Source organism: Eublepharis macularius, chromosome 8, assembly GCF_028583425.1.
Source record: "Eublepharis macularius isolate TG4126 chromosome 8, MPM_Emac_v1.0, whole genome shotgun sequence".
NCBI lineage: Eukaryota > Metazoa > Chordata > Lepidosauria > Squamata > Eublepharidae > Eublepharis > Eublepharis macularius.
The window spans coordinates 11,903,773-11,918,975 of record NC_072797.1 but is presented as its reverse complement, the minus strand read 5'-3'; the positions used below and the strand labels follow the sequence as shown (position 1 = coordinate 11,918,975).

The 15,203-nt window shown below is 45.8% G+C and overlaps 1 protein-coding gene across 2 annotated transcripts in view; it reads left to right on the top strand.

Moving 5' to 3' along the window:
* Positions 1–5,768: 5,768 nt before the first annotated feature.
* Positions 5,769–15,203, top strand: part of ST8SIA5 (ST8 alpha-N-acetyl-neuraminide alpha-2,8-sialyltransferase 5) — a 68,915-nt gene continuing 59,480 nt past the window's right edge. For both annotated transcript variants that reach the window (XM_054986739.1, XM_054986738.1), the window contains exon 1: positions 5,769–6,294. In XM_054986739.1, coding sequence (XP_054842714.1) covers positions 6,164–6,294 — 131 coding nt within the window. In that variant the 5' untranslated portion in view covers positions 5,769–6,163. The remainder of the gene's footprint in view (positions 6,295–15,203) is intronic.

Below are 15,203 nucleotides of genomic sequence, written 5' to 3'. Positions count from 1 at the left end.
ATTAGACCTTCATTTTCTATTGAGCCTGCTAAACTGAGCGGGGATGGAAGCTTTTATTTCACAGCAGCTGGCAGATCCATGCCTAGTCATGAAGTGTTCTTCATCAGAGGAGCTGAGGACTGGGAAATGCTTTGGAAGCTGTCTTGCAGGTGGTTGGGTAAACGGAAAACAGCATCTGCGGACTGGGGCAATAATGGAGTGGGCAGAGCTACCGCACTGTTAAAACTGATCCCAAAGCAGTCCAACAGAGGGCTGCGATGAACGTCTTTTGGTCTAAGAACAAACAAGACTATAATTAAACAGAACGCAGAATGGGGAGGAAGTACGTCATTCCATGTTACATAACGAAAATCTTTCGTCATATCCGTCTAAGCGAAATGGATTCAATTTAGGATTGTACTGCTAGGTATGGAGGGGGCCAAGATATTTGGAAGCACTTCACTGGCTTGCTATGCTGCTATTGTTTCAAACTTAGATGCTGGTGCCAAAGTGTGATATACAGAAATGTTGCGTTGGTCGCATTTTAGCATAGGGTTGACAGGTCCCCTTTTGATTAGACAAATGGGCGTTCAAGTGAAAAGCAGGATTCTTGCAGGAAAAAGTATTATTATTATTATTATTATTATTATTATTATTATTAGTCAAATTTCACTCAACACAATCAATAATAAAGGTCATGTCATCATTGATTGGCCTTGCTGAGCTGATACAAGTTTCCGCCTGAGACCTAAGTATCAGCCAGGTACCAGTGTAATAGGTATGCTGTTCCAAGAAATGCCGTCTTTTACAGTTCTGTAGGTGTTATATCAGAAAGCTGCAGTTTTCCATATAAGTTGCGAAGTTTTTCAAAATAGGGTACGAGCTTTCGTGAGCCACAGCTCACTTCTTCAGATACTTCTTCAGTGAGCTGTGACTCACGAAAACTCATACCCTACTACAAATTTTGCTAGTCTTAAAGGTGCTACTGGACTCTTTTCTACTCCTGGAGAAAGTGACTGCTTTTCAGGGTGCACTCTATACCCAGGTGAGGTCCCACCCAAACCCCACTGTCTCCAGGCTCTAACCCCAAATCTCCAGGTATTTCTCAAGCACAAGGTGGGAGTCCTATCTGGGAAAAGCATCGTCTCAGCAGGGCAGGAGACATCAGTCTGCAATAGGGTTGCCAACTTAGGTCTCTTGGAATCATAGCTGATCACCGGACCACCACGATTAGTTCTGGATGAAATGGCTGCTTTGCAGGGTGGACTATATGGGCATTTTACCCCACTGAGGTCCACCCTCCACAGGTTCCACAACCAGAATTTCCCAACGTGGAGCTGGCAACATAAGCCAGGATATCGTGATGGAGCCACACTGAACAGGGTAGAAGGTTGCCAGCTGCTCACCCAAGGATGGCACTTTTACTCTTAAAATGCTCTAAAGCAGGGGGAGAAGATCAGGGCTTTTTTTCAGCGGGAACGTGGTGGAACGGAGTTCCGGCACCTCTTGAAAATGGTCACATGGCTGGTGGCCCTGCCCCATGATCTCCAGACAGAGGGGAGTTTAGATTGCCCTCTGTGCTGCTTGGCAGCGCGGAGGGCAATCTCAACTCCCCTCTGTCTGGAGATCAGGGGGCGGGGCCACCAGCCATGTGACCATTTTCTCCTAGGGCGATTTAAACTTTAAAAAACTCCCCCTTTGTTCCAGCTGACCCAAAGTGACATCATTGTGCGGTCCTGAGTTCCATCACTGAGTTCCACCACCTCTTTTCCCAGAAAAAAAAGCCCTGGAGAAGATGTAGCCCCTCTACTTTCTGACTCATTCCTCCCCTGGCCCTCTTGCCTCCCTACACTCTTCTCTCGTCTACTGGGGCCCGCAGGGCTCTAGTTTGGACCAGTGGCAAGTAACAGAGTTGGGCAGGCACACCCGTTCCTCTGTGTCTTTTTCCTTTCCCCTTCTCCCCTTCCGTGATCATCTGCCCACCGGCTTCCCCACAGAGAATCACCACCCACGGACCTTTTAGCAAGTGCAATTACTAGACGCAACTATAATGGAGTTTAGCGGGAGCTGATTGAAAGAGACGTTTCAGCTTTCACCATTTATTTTAAATTTAGCTCGTGTAAGCCCCATTGGGCTGCACGCTGTTGTGTGCTCCTGCCTCTCACAGCCACTCCCTTGGGTCTTGCTTGTCCTTGTAAAGGGTATTTCAGCCTTTCAGCACAGCGCGTGGCTGTACAGCCACGCAGCCCATAGGCAAAAACGTGACCCTGCTGTTATCTATCTTGCAGTTTGGGGATGATGTGCTCAAGAGGATCTAGCTTGTAATTCTCAATTTGGCAACAACAGCTTAGTGTGTCAGGAACATGTATCCTAATCAAAAGGTTGCAGGTTCTGACCCCTGCCCGAGACCCTGGAGAACAGCTGGGTGTCAGAGCAGATGGTATTCATTGCCTGTATAGCCCACCTTTATTCTTTCATAGCTTCAGGGTAGCTTAACTAGGGGATTCACATGGCCTCCCAGGAGATCCCTTAACTGGGAATTGACCTGTGTAGCTTCAGCAAAGTCGCTGCATTCTGTGTTCCTCAAACTGTACCCTGGGAACCATTTCTAGGCTAAGAGTCCAGTAGCACCTTTAAGACTAACCAACTTTACTGTAGCATAAGCTTTCAAGAACCACAGCTCTCTTTGTCAGATGCATCTGACAAAGAGACCTGTGGTTCTCAAAAGCTTATGCTACAATAAAGTTGGTTAGTCTTAAAGATGCTACTGGATTCTTTACTATTTTGCAATTACAGACTAACACGGCTAACTCCTCTGGATCTCTTGCTCCAGGAGGCAGTTGAAGCCTGTTTATTTAGGACAGCTTTTAAATGTATTTTAACTGTGTTTTAACTCTGCTGTTGTTTTTGGATATATTTATATTGTTGATATTTTACATCGTAAGCTGCCTTGAGTGCCTTCGGAGGTGAGGTGGCTAATAAATGTTTTCAATGTTTTAACAACAACAACAACAAACTACAACAACAGAAGGCAATACTTTCCACAAGCAGCCCCTTGTGACATGTTGGACAGTTATTATGGACTGGCAAGGTTTTGCCACTGCGAGGGCCACAGCTTACAAGCTGGCTTTTTTACACCAAAAAGATCCAAGACCTAAAACAGAAAGGTAGCTTTGTTCAAATAGATCCAGAGGAGTTAGCCGTGTTAGTCTGTAGTAGCAAAATAGTAAAGAGTCCAGTAGCATCTTTAAGACTAACCAACTTTATTGTAGCATAAGCTTTTGAGAGCCACAGCTCTCTTTTTCATGCATCTGATGAAGAGAGCTGTGGCTCTCGAAAACTTATGCTACAGTAAAGTTGGTTAGTCTTAAAGGTGCTACTGGACCTTTTACTATTTTGTCCAAATAGCAATGCAGATACTTAAAGCAATACATACCGGGGTCAAAGTATTGTCTCATTCACTCTGCATACCCAGGGAAGCTTTACACCTGATTTGTGAACATTAAACTCTCCCCCTGGGTCATCATGTGTAATAAAATATTTAATCCCACAGCAGATCTAGGTGTTCTAAATACCTAATTATGTTTTTGTGTTAGGTGCTATCAAGTCGCCTGCAACCTATGGTGACCCTATGAATGAAAGACCTCCAAAATGTCCTATCATTAACAGACTTGCTCAGATTCTGCAAACTGGAGGACGTGGCTTCTTTTATTGAGTCAAGCCGTCTCATTTTAGGTTTTCCTCTTTTCTTACTGACTTCTACTTTTCCTAGCATTATTGGCTCTTCCAGAGAATCTTGTCTTCTCATGATGTGACCAAAGTACGATAGCCTCAGTTTTGTCATTTCAGCTTCTAGGGAGAATTCAGGCTTGATTTGATCTAGTACCCATTTATTTGTCTTACACGCGCTGAAACCACGGCTAGTGTGCTTTGGAAACCAGTAGAAATTGTTTGAAAATTTTACTTTGTGTAACTGCTGTGATGAAGAGATTTGAAATGGGAGGATTTTGCTAGGGTTCCCATTGCAGTTACTCATGAAAAACAGTGTGATCCAGAAGAATTTCTATGATCAAAGAATTTTTGTATGATCTATATCTTATATGGTTACCTGGACAAGTTCATGTACATTTGTATATGTTGTTGATTGTGCTGTTGTATGTTATTTACTACTGGTTTCTTGTAATTTATTGATAATGGCGAATGTGTTAATATAATCTTCATATTTATCATATATATAAAGGCACAGGCATTTTATATATTATCTAGAGGCACAGGCACTTCGTATATTGACATAGGAATGATTGATTATATTGTTTAAAAGCACCTGGCACTTTAAACCTGAATTTTGGAGTAAGTTTTTGGAATGTGTATGTAATATACTTCTGTCTGCTTGCCCCGCAGTTATACCTGTTGCCCTCTATATTAAATTATATTAAATTCTCTCTGGATTCTTTAATTTCTTCAATTTGTATTTTTTTAATTGTGTTATACTTTAAGTTTGATTTCTTCTTAGTTAGTTAGTCATGGCGTATTTCTTCTTTCGGTTTCTTACCGTGATGCCCCCTCCCCCCTTTCTCTCTTACTCCATGGTCACTTTTTATATTGCTGATTCCTTGGGGACCAGGTCTCGCCTATTTCGCTTGTTTTTCTCATCGGGCATGGATGGCCATGGATGGCCCTCGTGGGGCATGGATGGCCCTCATTAGGTATGGATGGCCATAGATGGCCCTTGTGGGGCATGGATGGCCCTGAACCCATCATCAATCTTTGCGGGGTCACTTGGGAAGTGTGTATATGGCAAGTGCTATGCGGGGGGGGGGGGGGAAGCGCTTGTGATTGTGGAAGGCCTGTCAGCTTCCACTCCAGTTGTCCCAGGGACCATTCCTAGGCAGTTCTACTCAGAATTAAGTCTCATCTTTGTTAACAGGATTACAGCCCTAAGCCTTTTCACTAGTGAACAAGAAGCCAGCTTTCACACATTGATTAAATCACTTTCTATGCACTTTAGCAATTGGAGTATCTTAACTAGGAAAATAGTCAAGAGTCCAGTAGCACCTTTTAAGACTAACCAACTTTATTGTTGCATAAGCTTTTGAGAACCACAGCTCTCTTCGTCAGATGCATGGAGCATCTTTGATGAAGAGAGCTGTGATTCTCGAAAGCTTATGCTACAATAAGGTTGGTTAGTCTTAAAGGTGCTACTGGGCTCTTGACTACTTTGCAACTACAGGCTAACTCCTCTTGACTAGGAAAGTTTTCTTTCCCCCTCCACCCGCAAGGCTCGGCCGCCTTGGAGTTCAATGGGGCCGGGGGGGGGGGTCCTTCCTTTGCACAGCCGAGGTGCGCCCCCCCCCCCGCTTGGGCTGGCTACAGAGGGGCTCTGCGCACGGGCAGGGAAACAGCGAGCAGATTGGCCTTTCCGTTGCAATGAATCGTTTCTTGCAAGGCTATGGGGGGGGGGGAGAGTCCATCGGACCCCCCTCCCCCCCGTCCTCCTGCAGCTGCAACCAGCAGCCGTTTCTCCGCATTGGTCCGCAGGCTGTTGTCCTTGAAGAGGCGCGCAATGACCTTGCGGGAGCTTCCCTGGAGAGAAGGGGGGGGGGAAGAAACCTCGACCCCCCCCCGATCCTAGAGGCGGCGATGATTCATCCTCCCCCACCCCCCGCCCAGCCCCGGCCCCTCTCCTCCCCGCCTCCTCCGGCCCCGGCAGCCGCCGAGGTCCGCCCCGACCGCCCCCCGCAGTCCCGTCTCCTCCACGCCGGAGCCTTTTGCGCAGGGGAGAAAAGCCCTCCTCGGACGAGGCGGCGGCCAACCGCTGGGCCGGCGCTGCTCGCCGCGCTCTCCTGGCCCGAGGGCGCGGGTCCCTGGAGCCGATCCCGGGGGGTGGCTCCCCGGCCGCGCCGGATCCTCCCCGCCCTCGTGGAGAGGCGCCGCGGCGCTCGGCGCGAATGAATGAGTGACTGAATGAAGGCGCGGCGGGGGCCTGCGGGCAACTTTGCGCGCGGATCGGCCGGCGCTCGGCCATGCGGGGCCGCTGCGCCCTTGCGAGGCCGGCCGGCGGCTGCCTGCGGGGCCTTGGCGGCGCTCCCGACGGAGGGGCAACGAGCGGCCGGGCCGGCGCTTGAAGGCACCCTGCGCGCTCCTCGCCGCCGCTCGCCCGCCGCTTTCCCCGGCCGCCGCCAGCATGGGCTACTCGGACCCGACGTCCAGCCGGGATCTGCTGGGCAACCGAAGTTTGCTCTTCATTTTCATCTGCGCTTTCGCGGTCGTCACGCTGCTGCAGCAGATCTTGTACGGGAGGAACTATCTCAAGAGGTGAGCGGGACGGCCGGCCGGGCTGGGCAGGGCTGGGGAGGCAGCCGTGCATCGAGCCATCCGTCCAGGCACGAAAGCCCAGCTTCCTTTCCTCGGAAGCGAAACTTGTAGCCCTGCCAACGTAGCTTGCGTTGACCCGAGCACGGACGCACCTTCCTGGCTGCTACTCTGGGCCACTGTAGGAAACAAGCAAGACTTGCGTCCTGTGGCATGATTGCGAAGAAAGGAGCTTTGGCTCTCGAAAGCTCATACCCTGCAAATCTTGCTGGTCTTTAAGGTGCTGCCGGACTGGAGTCTTGCTCTTCTACTGTATGGGTGCACATTCCTGGCTGCTACTCGGGGACAGTGTAGGAAATAAGATTGGGATCCAGGGTTGGTCTTTTAAGGCGCTGCTACTGGACCCAAGTCTTGCTCTTCTACTGTATGGGTGCACATTCCTGGCTGCTACTCGGGGACAGTGTAGGAAATAAGATTGGGATCCAGGGTTGGTCTTTTAAGGTGCTGCTACTGGACCCAAGTCTTGCTCTTCTACTGTATGGGTGCACATTCCTGGCTGCTACTCGGGGACAGTGTAGGAAATAAGATTGGGATCCAGGGTTGGTCTTTTAAGGTGCTGCTACTGGACCCAAGTCTTGCTCTTCTACTGTATGGGTGCACATTCCTGGCTGCTACTCGGGGACAGTGTAGGAAATAAGATTGGGATCCAGGGTTGGTCTTTTAAGGCGCTGCTACTGGACCCAAGTCTTGCTCTTCTACTGTATGGGTGCACATTCCTGGCTGCTACTCGGGGACAGTGTAGGAAATAAGATTGGGATCCAGGGTTGGTCTTTTAAGGTGCTGCTACTGGACCCAAGTCTTGCTCTTCTACTGTATGGGTGCACATTCCTGGCTGCTACTCGGGGACAGTGTAGGAAATAAGATTGGGATCCAGGGTTGGTCTTTTAAGGCGCTGCTACTGGACCCAAGTCTTGCTCTTCTACTGTATGGGTGCACATTCCTGGCTGCTACTCGGGGACAGTGTAGGAAATAAGATTGGGATCCAGGGTTGGTCTTTTAAGGCGCTGCTACTGGACCCAAGTCTTGCTCTTCTACTGTATGGGTGCACATTCCTGGCTGCTACTCGGGGACAGTGTAGGAAATAAGATTGGGATCCAGGGTTGGTCTTTTAAGGCGCTGCTACTGGACCCAAGTCTTGCTCTTCTACTGTATGGGTGCACATTCCTGGCTGCTACTCGGGGACAGTGTAGGAAATAAGATTGGGATCCAGGGTTGGTCTTTTAAGGCGCTGCTACTGGACCCAAGTCTTGCTCTTCTACTGTATGGGTGCACATTCCTGGCTGCTACTCGGGGACAGTGTAGGAAATAAGATTGGGATCCAGGGTTGGTCTTTTAAGGCGCTGCTACTGGACCCAAGTCTTGCTCTTCTACTGTATGGGTGCACATTCCTGGCTGCTACTCGGGGACAGTGTAGGAAATAAGATTGGGATCCAGGGTTGGTCTTTTAAGGCGCTGCTACTGGACCCAAGTCTTGCTCTTCTACTGTATGGGTGCACATTCCTGGCTGCTACTCGGGGACAGTGTAGGAAATAAGATTGGGATCCAGGGTTGGTCTTTTAAGGTGCTGCTACTGGACCCAAGTCTTGCTCTTCTACTGTATGGGTGCACATTCCTGGCTGCTACTCGGGGACAGTGTAGGAAATAAGATTGGGATCCAGGGTTGGTCTTTTAAGGCGCTGCTACTGGACCCAAGTCTTGCTCTTCTACTGTATGGGTGCACATTCCTGGCTGCTACTCGGGGACAGTGTAGGAAATAAGATTGGGATCCAGGGTTGGTCTTTTAAGGCGCTGCTACTGGACCCAAGTCTTGCTCTTCTACTGTATGGGTGCACATTCCTGGCTACTACTCAGGGGTACTGTAGGAAGTAAGATTCAGGTCTAGTGTTTGTCTGGAAGGTGCTTCTGCACTGGAATCTTGCTCTTTCACTGCATGGATGCATGTTCCTGGCTAATACTCAGGGGTACTGTAGGAAGTAAGATTCAGGTCTAGTGTTTGTCTGGAAGATGCTGCTGGACCCGCATCTTGCCCTTCTACTGCATGGATGCATGTTCCTGGCTACTACTCACAGCCACTGTCAGAAATAAGATTCGGGTCCAGGGTCGGTCTTTTAGGTGCTTCTGGATATGCATCTTGCTCTTCTACTGCAGACCAACCCAGCTATGCACCTGAAACTATCTGGTAGGAACTAATAATAATTTTAAAAACTAGTTGGGGGGAGGCAAATGGATGGCAAAGAACATTAGTCAAGGTCCAGGAAATGTGCTTATGCACATCAGCAGCTTCAGAGAATGAAAGTAGATGACATTTGAATTCCTGATTTATATATGGATGGGGGGTAGAGAGTGAACAAGCTGTTGGGAGCTGTTGGGATATTTCTGGGGAGGGGGGACCCCACTCCAGCATGAATTAAGTGAGCGACAGGGAATAATGGAACTTGGTTTGCGGTTAGTCCAGCATTCTGCCATATGGCTGATCATGCTAGTCAGGAGTACTGTAGGAAGTCAATATCCTCTTACAAGGCAAACTTCGTGTTGTGAGTTTTCGATGCTCAACTATTTTGCAGCAATCAGGATGCTTTGAGGCCGGGGGGCCACGGAGAAACATCAAATTTGAGGATGAGGGCCACAGAGAAACACCAAATTTCTGCTTTTGTAGCTAGCATGGGAGAGCAGCTTAATCTTTGTAGGTGGGGGGAGTACTGCCAGAGAGAGGGGGGGCGTAGAAATGCGTCTCAAGACATTTCAGCTGTTAAGAGTTCTTGGATCTCATCCTGTACTGAACTGCGTCTTCATGGCGGATGTACCACTTCTATGGGTGTGTGAGTAAATGTGTTCTCTCCGCATCCCGGAAAGATCTGATGTTCTTGGATGCTTTCGTGTGGCAGGTGTGTGTGTGTGGGGGGGGGGACTGCAGAAATGCTTCACTAAGTATGGCTAGGGCGTGAGGAATCTCAAAATTCATGGCTCCGTTCCATATTCAGAGATTGCCCCCACCCCACTGTCCCAGCTTTTGCCCCCCCCCAATGAAAAGCCATTCCTGTTTATTAAACCTGGATCTGTGCTATTTCCTTTTTTTCCCCTTAATTCCTTGGTTGGTGATCTTGGAGCAAAGACTGTCCTGTTAACAAGTATTTATAATTTTTTTGGCCTGGGGCGGGGGGGGGAAGAACTCGTATTATGCATTACCAGAGAAACAACTATTGCTTAAAGCACGTTTCTTAAGAAATAAGCCAAACTTGCTTTCGCTGATTGTATATCTTAAAATCATATCTTTGTGATAAAAATGATACAGGTTTTAGTCCAGTGTTAGTCCACTGAAAAACTCCCCAAACAGCAGTCATGTAATACATTTTTATTTGGCTTGACCAAAATACCACAAAACAGCGAGCAACCTTGGGAGCTCTTCCGAACTGCTCTTATTAGGCTGGATGTTGAGAATTTTTTTTAAAAAAAGGAAGGGAGAAAGGACATTTTGCAGCACTATAGAAGTGGCCCTAGTGCGCAATCTTTTATTTGTATTTCTTTAGAAAACATATACTGCTTCTCTTGAGATCCATTCCACACAGCTCTTGCTTATTGCAGAGAGAGTCTCACTGAAAACACTGGGACTCGCTTCTGAGTAAACACTGAATTGGACTAAAATCTTAGAAGTGGGGAGTTCGCAGCAATACAAAATGCTCCCCCCCCCGACAATGTGTGTGGGTTCTGCTGGAATAAAAAGGACTTGCCATGAATTTAGTTTTCCAATGTATTTTGGTGGGAAAACTTGGGTGTTTTGCTGAAAACAGACATACAGAGAAAGATGGCCTTTAATAACTCTTCATTTTTATTTTCTATTTTTTCCCCCAACATTAACAAAATGTAAACATTTAACACCAAACGAGTGATTTATATAACAACATTTATAACAATATTATAACCACGTTAAACTGTTGTAATCCGCCGTGAGCCCTTCGTGGAGAGGGTGGAAGAGAAATCCAAAGTAAATAAATAAATGTTTAAGATATTGAGCAAAACAACCTGATATGTGTACCATATACAATTAATATAAAAGAAAATCCTTTTTTTTGGCATAGAGTTGTCAGTTGTAGCATAGTTGGTTACAAATTCAAAAAACGGGGACCATTTTTCTGTATACGAAGATTGACAATTAGGATTATTCATAGGTGCTCTCTGATCAGTTATTTTCTCCATTATCAACAGGTCCCAAACCTTCAGCAACCCCTGTTTGACAGTGTGTGGGTGTCTTGTCTGTCTTCCAATTTGGAGCGAATGCAAGTCTTAGCTGCTGACCACAATAAAGAGACAAGTTCTTTTCTCAGTTTTGAAACACCATTATCGTTCCATAAGTTGAGCAAGATGGTTTCTGGACATTTTACTATTTTGTGTCCTGTGAGCTTTTCAAAAATGGCCTTTATGTATTTTTTTAAAAAGATTAGTCAAGCCTTTGGCAGATGCATCTATCCTGGTCATGAAAGCTAACTAGAACCTGCGTGTCCGGAGGCAGTAAACGCCTGAGTGCCCAACTGCCGGGAGTAAACAACTGGAGAGATGCTTGTGACACCTGGATGGTTGTTTTTGGAAACGAAAAGCTAAGTTAGAGGAGTCTTGGTATTGAGACGCAGCATTGTGTAGTGGTTAGAGTGCCGGACTAGGATCTGAGATATGCAGGTTCAACTCCCCACTGCCATGGCAGCTCACTGGGTGACCTTGGGCCAATCATGTAATATCTGAGCAGTCTCAAGATGACTGATGAAAAGCCAAAAAGCAAGCTGCTTGCTTGGAGGCTTAGTAGGAGCAGCAGGCCAGGCAGAACAGAACAGTACAGAACAGATATTACATATTGAAAAGAAATGTCATAGTTTTAACATTAGTGGAAAAACAGTCACTGTATTATATGACTATTCATACCCTTTTTGTCCAGGCTGAACAGATCAGTCAGTAAACAGATTACAAGGTGTGATAACAATACTGGAATCTAACAGCAAAGATTCCCAGTAAAATAAAATACATACTAGGTTGGGGCAATAAAGGCATTAGCTCAATAAGCTAACAATTGCGTTAATGCCTTCATTGCTGCTACCGAGTATGTATTTTATTTTACTGGGAATCTTTGCTATTAGATTCCAGTATTGTTATCACACCTTGTAATCTGTTTACTAATTGATTGACATTTTCATGTTTTATAATCCATTTATTGATTGAAAAGGGTTTTTTTTAAATCATACTTGTAATCCTCCTTGAATCCCAGTACAAAATGTGGAGCAATAATAATAAATAACAGCAACAAACGGAGATAATACGTTATTAAGGACTAATTTTGCATTAAAAACTGAGATATTCAATTACAGTAACTGCATACAGTCTTGTGGCATGCTAAAGACTAACACTTTTACTGTGTTGCATGTTTTCACGCTCCAGATCCCACTTCATCAGATATATGCAATATTACCCTCCGCAGACAGAAATAGATATGCAAAGGTGTCACCTACCTTCAAGGTTAATGTGCCTCCCAAGGTTATCTGGAGGATGGCTGATGTAAGCGTTGCAAAGTAATGTTTGTGCCACACCATAATCTGGAAATGAATAACTACCCTACAGACCTTTAGATAGGATCAGAACACTGCATCAAAAATGAATATTTGCAATTCTCACCTGTTCCTCTCCACCCGTTGACTCTTTTCCAAGGTGCCCTGAAATGACCAGGTACCTTACTTTTGCACACCTGGTTTGGAGTGGAGGGTGGACGGAGGGTGTCAGACGTGTGTGTATGCAACCTGTGGCTCTTGAGCCAATGAGATTCAGTACCGAACGAAATATCCCTTTTTTAAAAAGAAACTGAAATTGTTACGTTAGTGTATATTGGAGGGGTAGGTGGGATGCCGAAAGATGCGAAAGAAATAGCAGGAAAAGTTTTGATGGGACTAAAGGGCTTCTGAGAGATGCCTTACAGTAGAGATGAGCAGTTGCATTAAAACAATCATGCAGGGCGCTCTTCTTGTATATTTATTACTTACTGTGAGATCTCGCGTGTACCACATTCTGATGAAAGGACTCGCAACAAGCAGTGTTTGGGGTGTGGAAACTTTATGGATTATTAATCAGCACGTTGGTTAGCAGGAATGTTAAGCTGTGTATTTTCAGGTGCTCAAATGAACTCTTACGCTGGCTCGTTGTTGATCTCTTGCTCTGAATTTAGCTATTGTTTGGCTCTTTAATTAGAAAAAGTTGCTGGCTCCTGGCTTCGAGCGTTGCTTTGCTTGTTCTAATGCAGAGCTTTGATGGGATAGCAGTGGTGATTTGCGAGGGCTATAGATATTTGGATCACGGGGCTTCTGCGCTGGGCTTTCTTTATAAAATGTGCCTGGTTTCTCCCTGCCTGTAAATAACAACATTTTCCCGGCACATGACCAGTGGAAATCCTAAACAGAATTGCCCTGTTCCAATCCTGTTGATTTCAATGGACATAGAAGGGTGCCTCTCTACTTAGAACTCCATTGCTAGTCTCCAAGGTCACTAAATGAATTTCACAGCAGACAGAGTGGGGATTTTAACCTGAGTCCCCAACACTGTAACCATCATCATCATCATCATCATCATCATCACCATCATAGTAATAATAATTGTGCTTATACACCACTCTTCTAGGCAGATTAGTGCCTCACTCAGAGTGGTGAACAAGTTAGTGTTATTATTATCATCCCCACAATGCAGCTGGGGAGCTGGGGCTGAGAGGAGTGGCTTACCCAAGGCCACCTACTGAGCTCGTGGCAGTAGTGGGATTTGAACCAGTAGAGTGCTGATTCGCAGCTGAACCACTTAACCACTGTGCTACAGCAGTGCTCTGATGTTGGTGTGCTGCCCAATGAAAAACAACTGCGCCCTGCCTCAACCAAGAGTTGATAAATTATAATTGATTCATGGCAAAAAGAGAACTGCTGGAGAGAAACAGGAAGTAACTGCCCAAGCTGGAAGGATGAGGGAGCCAAATTTAAAGAGGCAGTAGCCCTCAATAATACTTTGACCTCAGAGGACAGCTTTGTGCTGTTCTTGTATGTTAAGTTTGAAAAGCAAAATCACCAGCAATCAGGTCAGGATAAAGAGGCGCAAAAATATCCCAGAGAATGGTGGAATGTAACGCGTTGGCAATGATGTCACCTGGATTGTCTGTTGCAACTGAATGAAGAAATAATGGCAATCATGAGTGGAAATACACTTTGCGAATTACCTAGGGACCCTTGAGTGCGGGATTTTATGTGCGGTCCTCAATTCACATGCAGGCTGTTTTTGCTCGGAGCACGTGCATGCCACTTTCATGGGAGCTCCCTTTGTGTGATTGCATCTGCAAGTGAGTCCATAAGGCAGAACACCAATTCAGTTCTTTTTTCGCTGGGAGATCAAGTACTGTAGGCTCCTCTGACTTGCCAATTTGCATTTCTTGAAGGTGTGAGAAAGTGTCAAGATCTGCATTTCAATGAATGGAGGTGGGAGGTGGGGGGAAATGGGATACTTTTAGTAGTCGAGGAGGAACTGATTTCAAATGCGTGAATGTACTCACTTGGAGCAAATGGAAGTGTAACTGTGTGAGTGAGTGCATGGAAAGTTGGAGGGGGACATGTGAAATGAGGTCCACTTGAGCGTCCCTAGGTACTTAGTAACGAGTATTTCCACCCTCAGTGATGGATGTGTAACCTTCCTGAATTAGACGCGTGGCTCATTGAATTTAGGATTATCTACTGTGATGAGCGAGGAGAAGCCTTTTCCAGCCCTGCTGTCTCATATCCACATGGGCCCAAATCTGCGTGCTGTTTAGTTCCATGCCACTGGTCCATTTTCACAGGGACAGAGTCCTTTTTTAACTTTGAAAAAAATCCAATCAGAGGAAGAATTCTGTTGAAGTGAAAAACTTACACATTCATAAAATTTTTGTTGGGTCCTAATGTAGTTATCTTCCCGACCCTGCAATTTCTGTTCATACATGAGATTTTACTTAATACCGAAATGTTCTTAGTGGGCTATAGCTCAGTAGCAGAACACATTTGTTGGGCACGAATCTCCTAGCGAAAAGATCTCAAGCTGCTGGGCTGCAATAGAGCTCTCCCTGAGAATCTAGAGAGTCACTACCGGTCAGAGCAGACGGACTCCTTTTGCAGGTAATTTAAAACTCATGTTTGGCCAGAGGCACGGGTTGAAGGGCAAGAGCTCAAGAGCACATGGCCCTTGGCTCTTAGCCTGTGACTGGCCACCTTAGTCTTATGTGAGCTGTCCTCCTGGAACCAGCCCAGCCGGGAATATCCTTGTGGCTCTTCACCTATGTTAAATTTGTACTTGGGGGAAATGCTGGGTTGTATATTTTTATTTTCAATTTGTGTCATTTAGTTTTATTTTGTTATCTATGTGCTTTATTTGAGTGCATTTTGATTTAGAACCCAGCTTTGAGTCCTTAATGTGGAAAAAATTTGAAATAAAATCATTTAAATAAATAAATACAAGGGCATATGGACCCATAGCAGCCTGACTGGGTTCCAGGGAGCATCATGTTTGTTATGTATGTATGTATGTATGTATGTATGTATGTATGTATGTATGTATGTATTTATGTCATTTATAGTCCGCCTTTCTCACTGAGACTCAAGGCAGATTACATAGTGTGAGATTAGTACAATCAGTGGCAAGGACAAGGGCAGGCATTTCCATACAGTGTCAAGAACATTTCCATAAACAATGTCATAGGGTAAATGAATACAAGTTTACAAAGACATAGCATTAGCAAGGATCCAATATGGGGTTGAAGAATTGCTGAAACAGAACATAATCAATTCTAGGACTGACATTAGACCACATGAAGCACA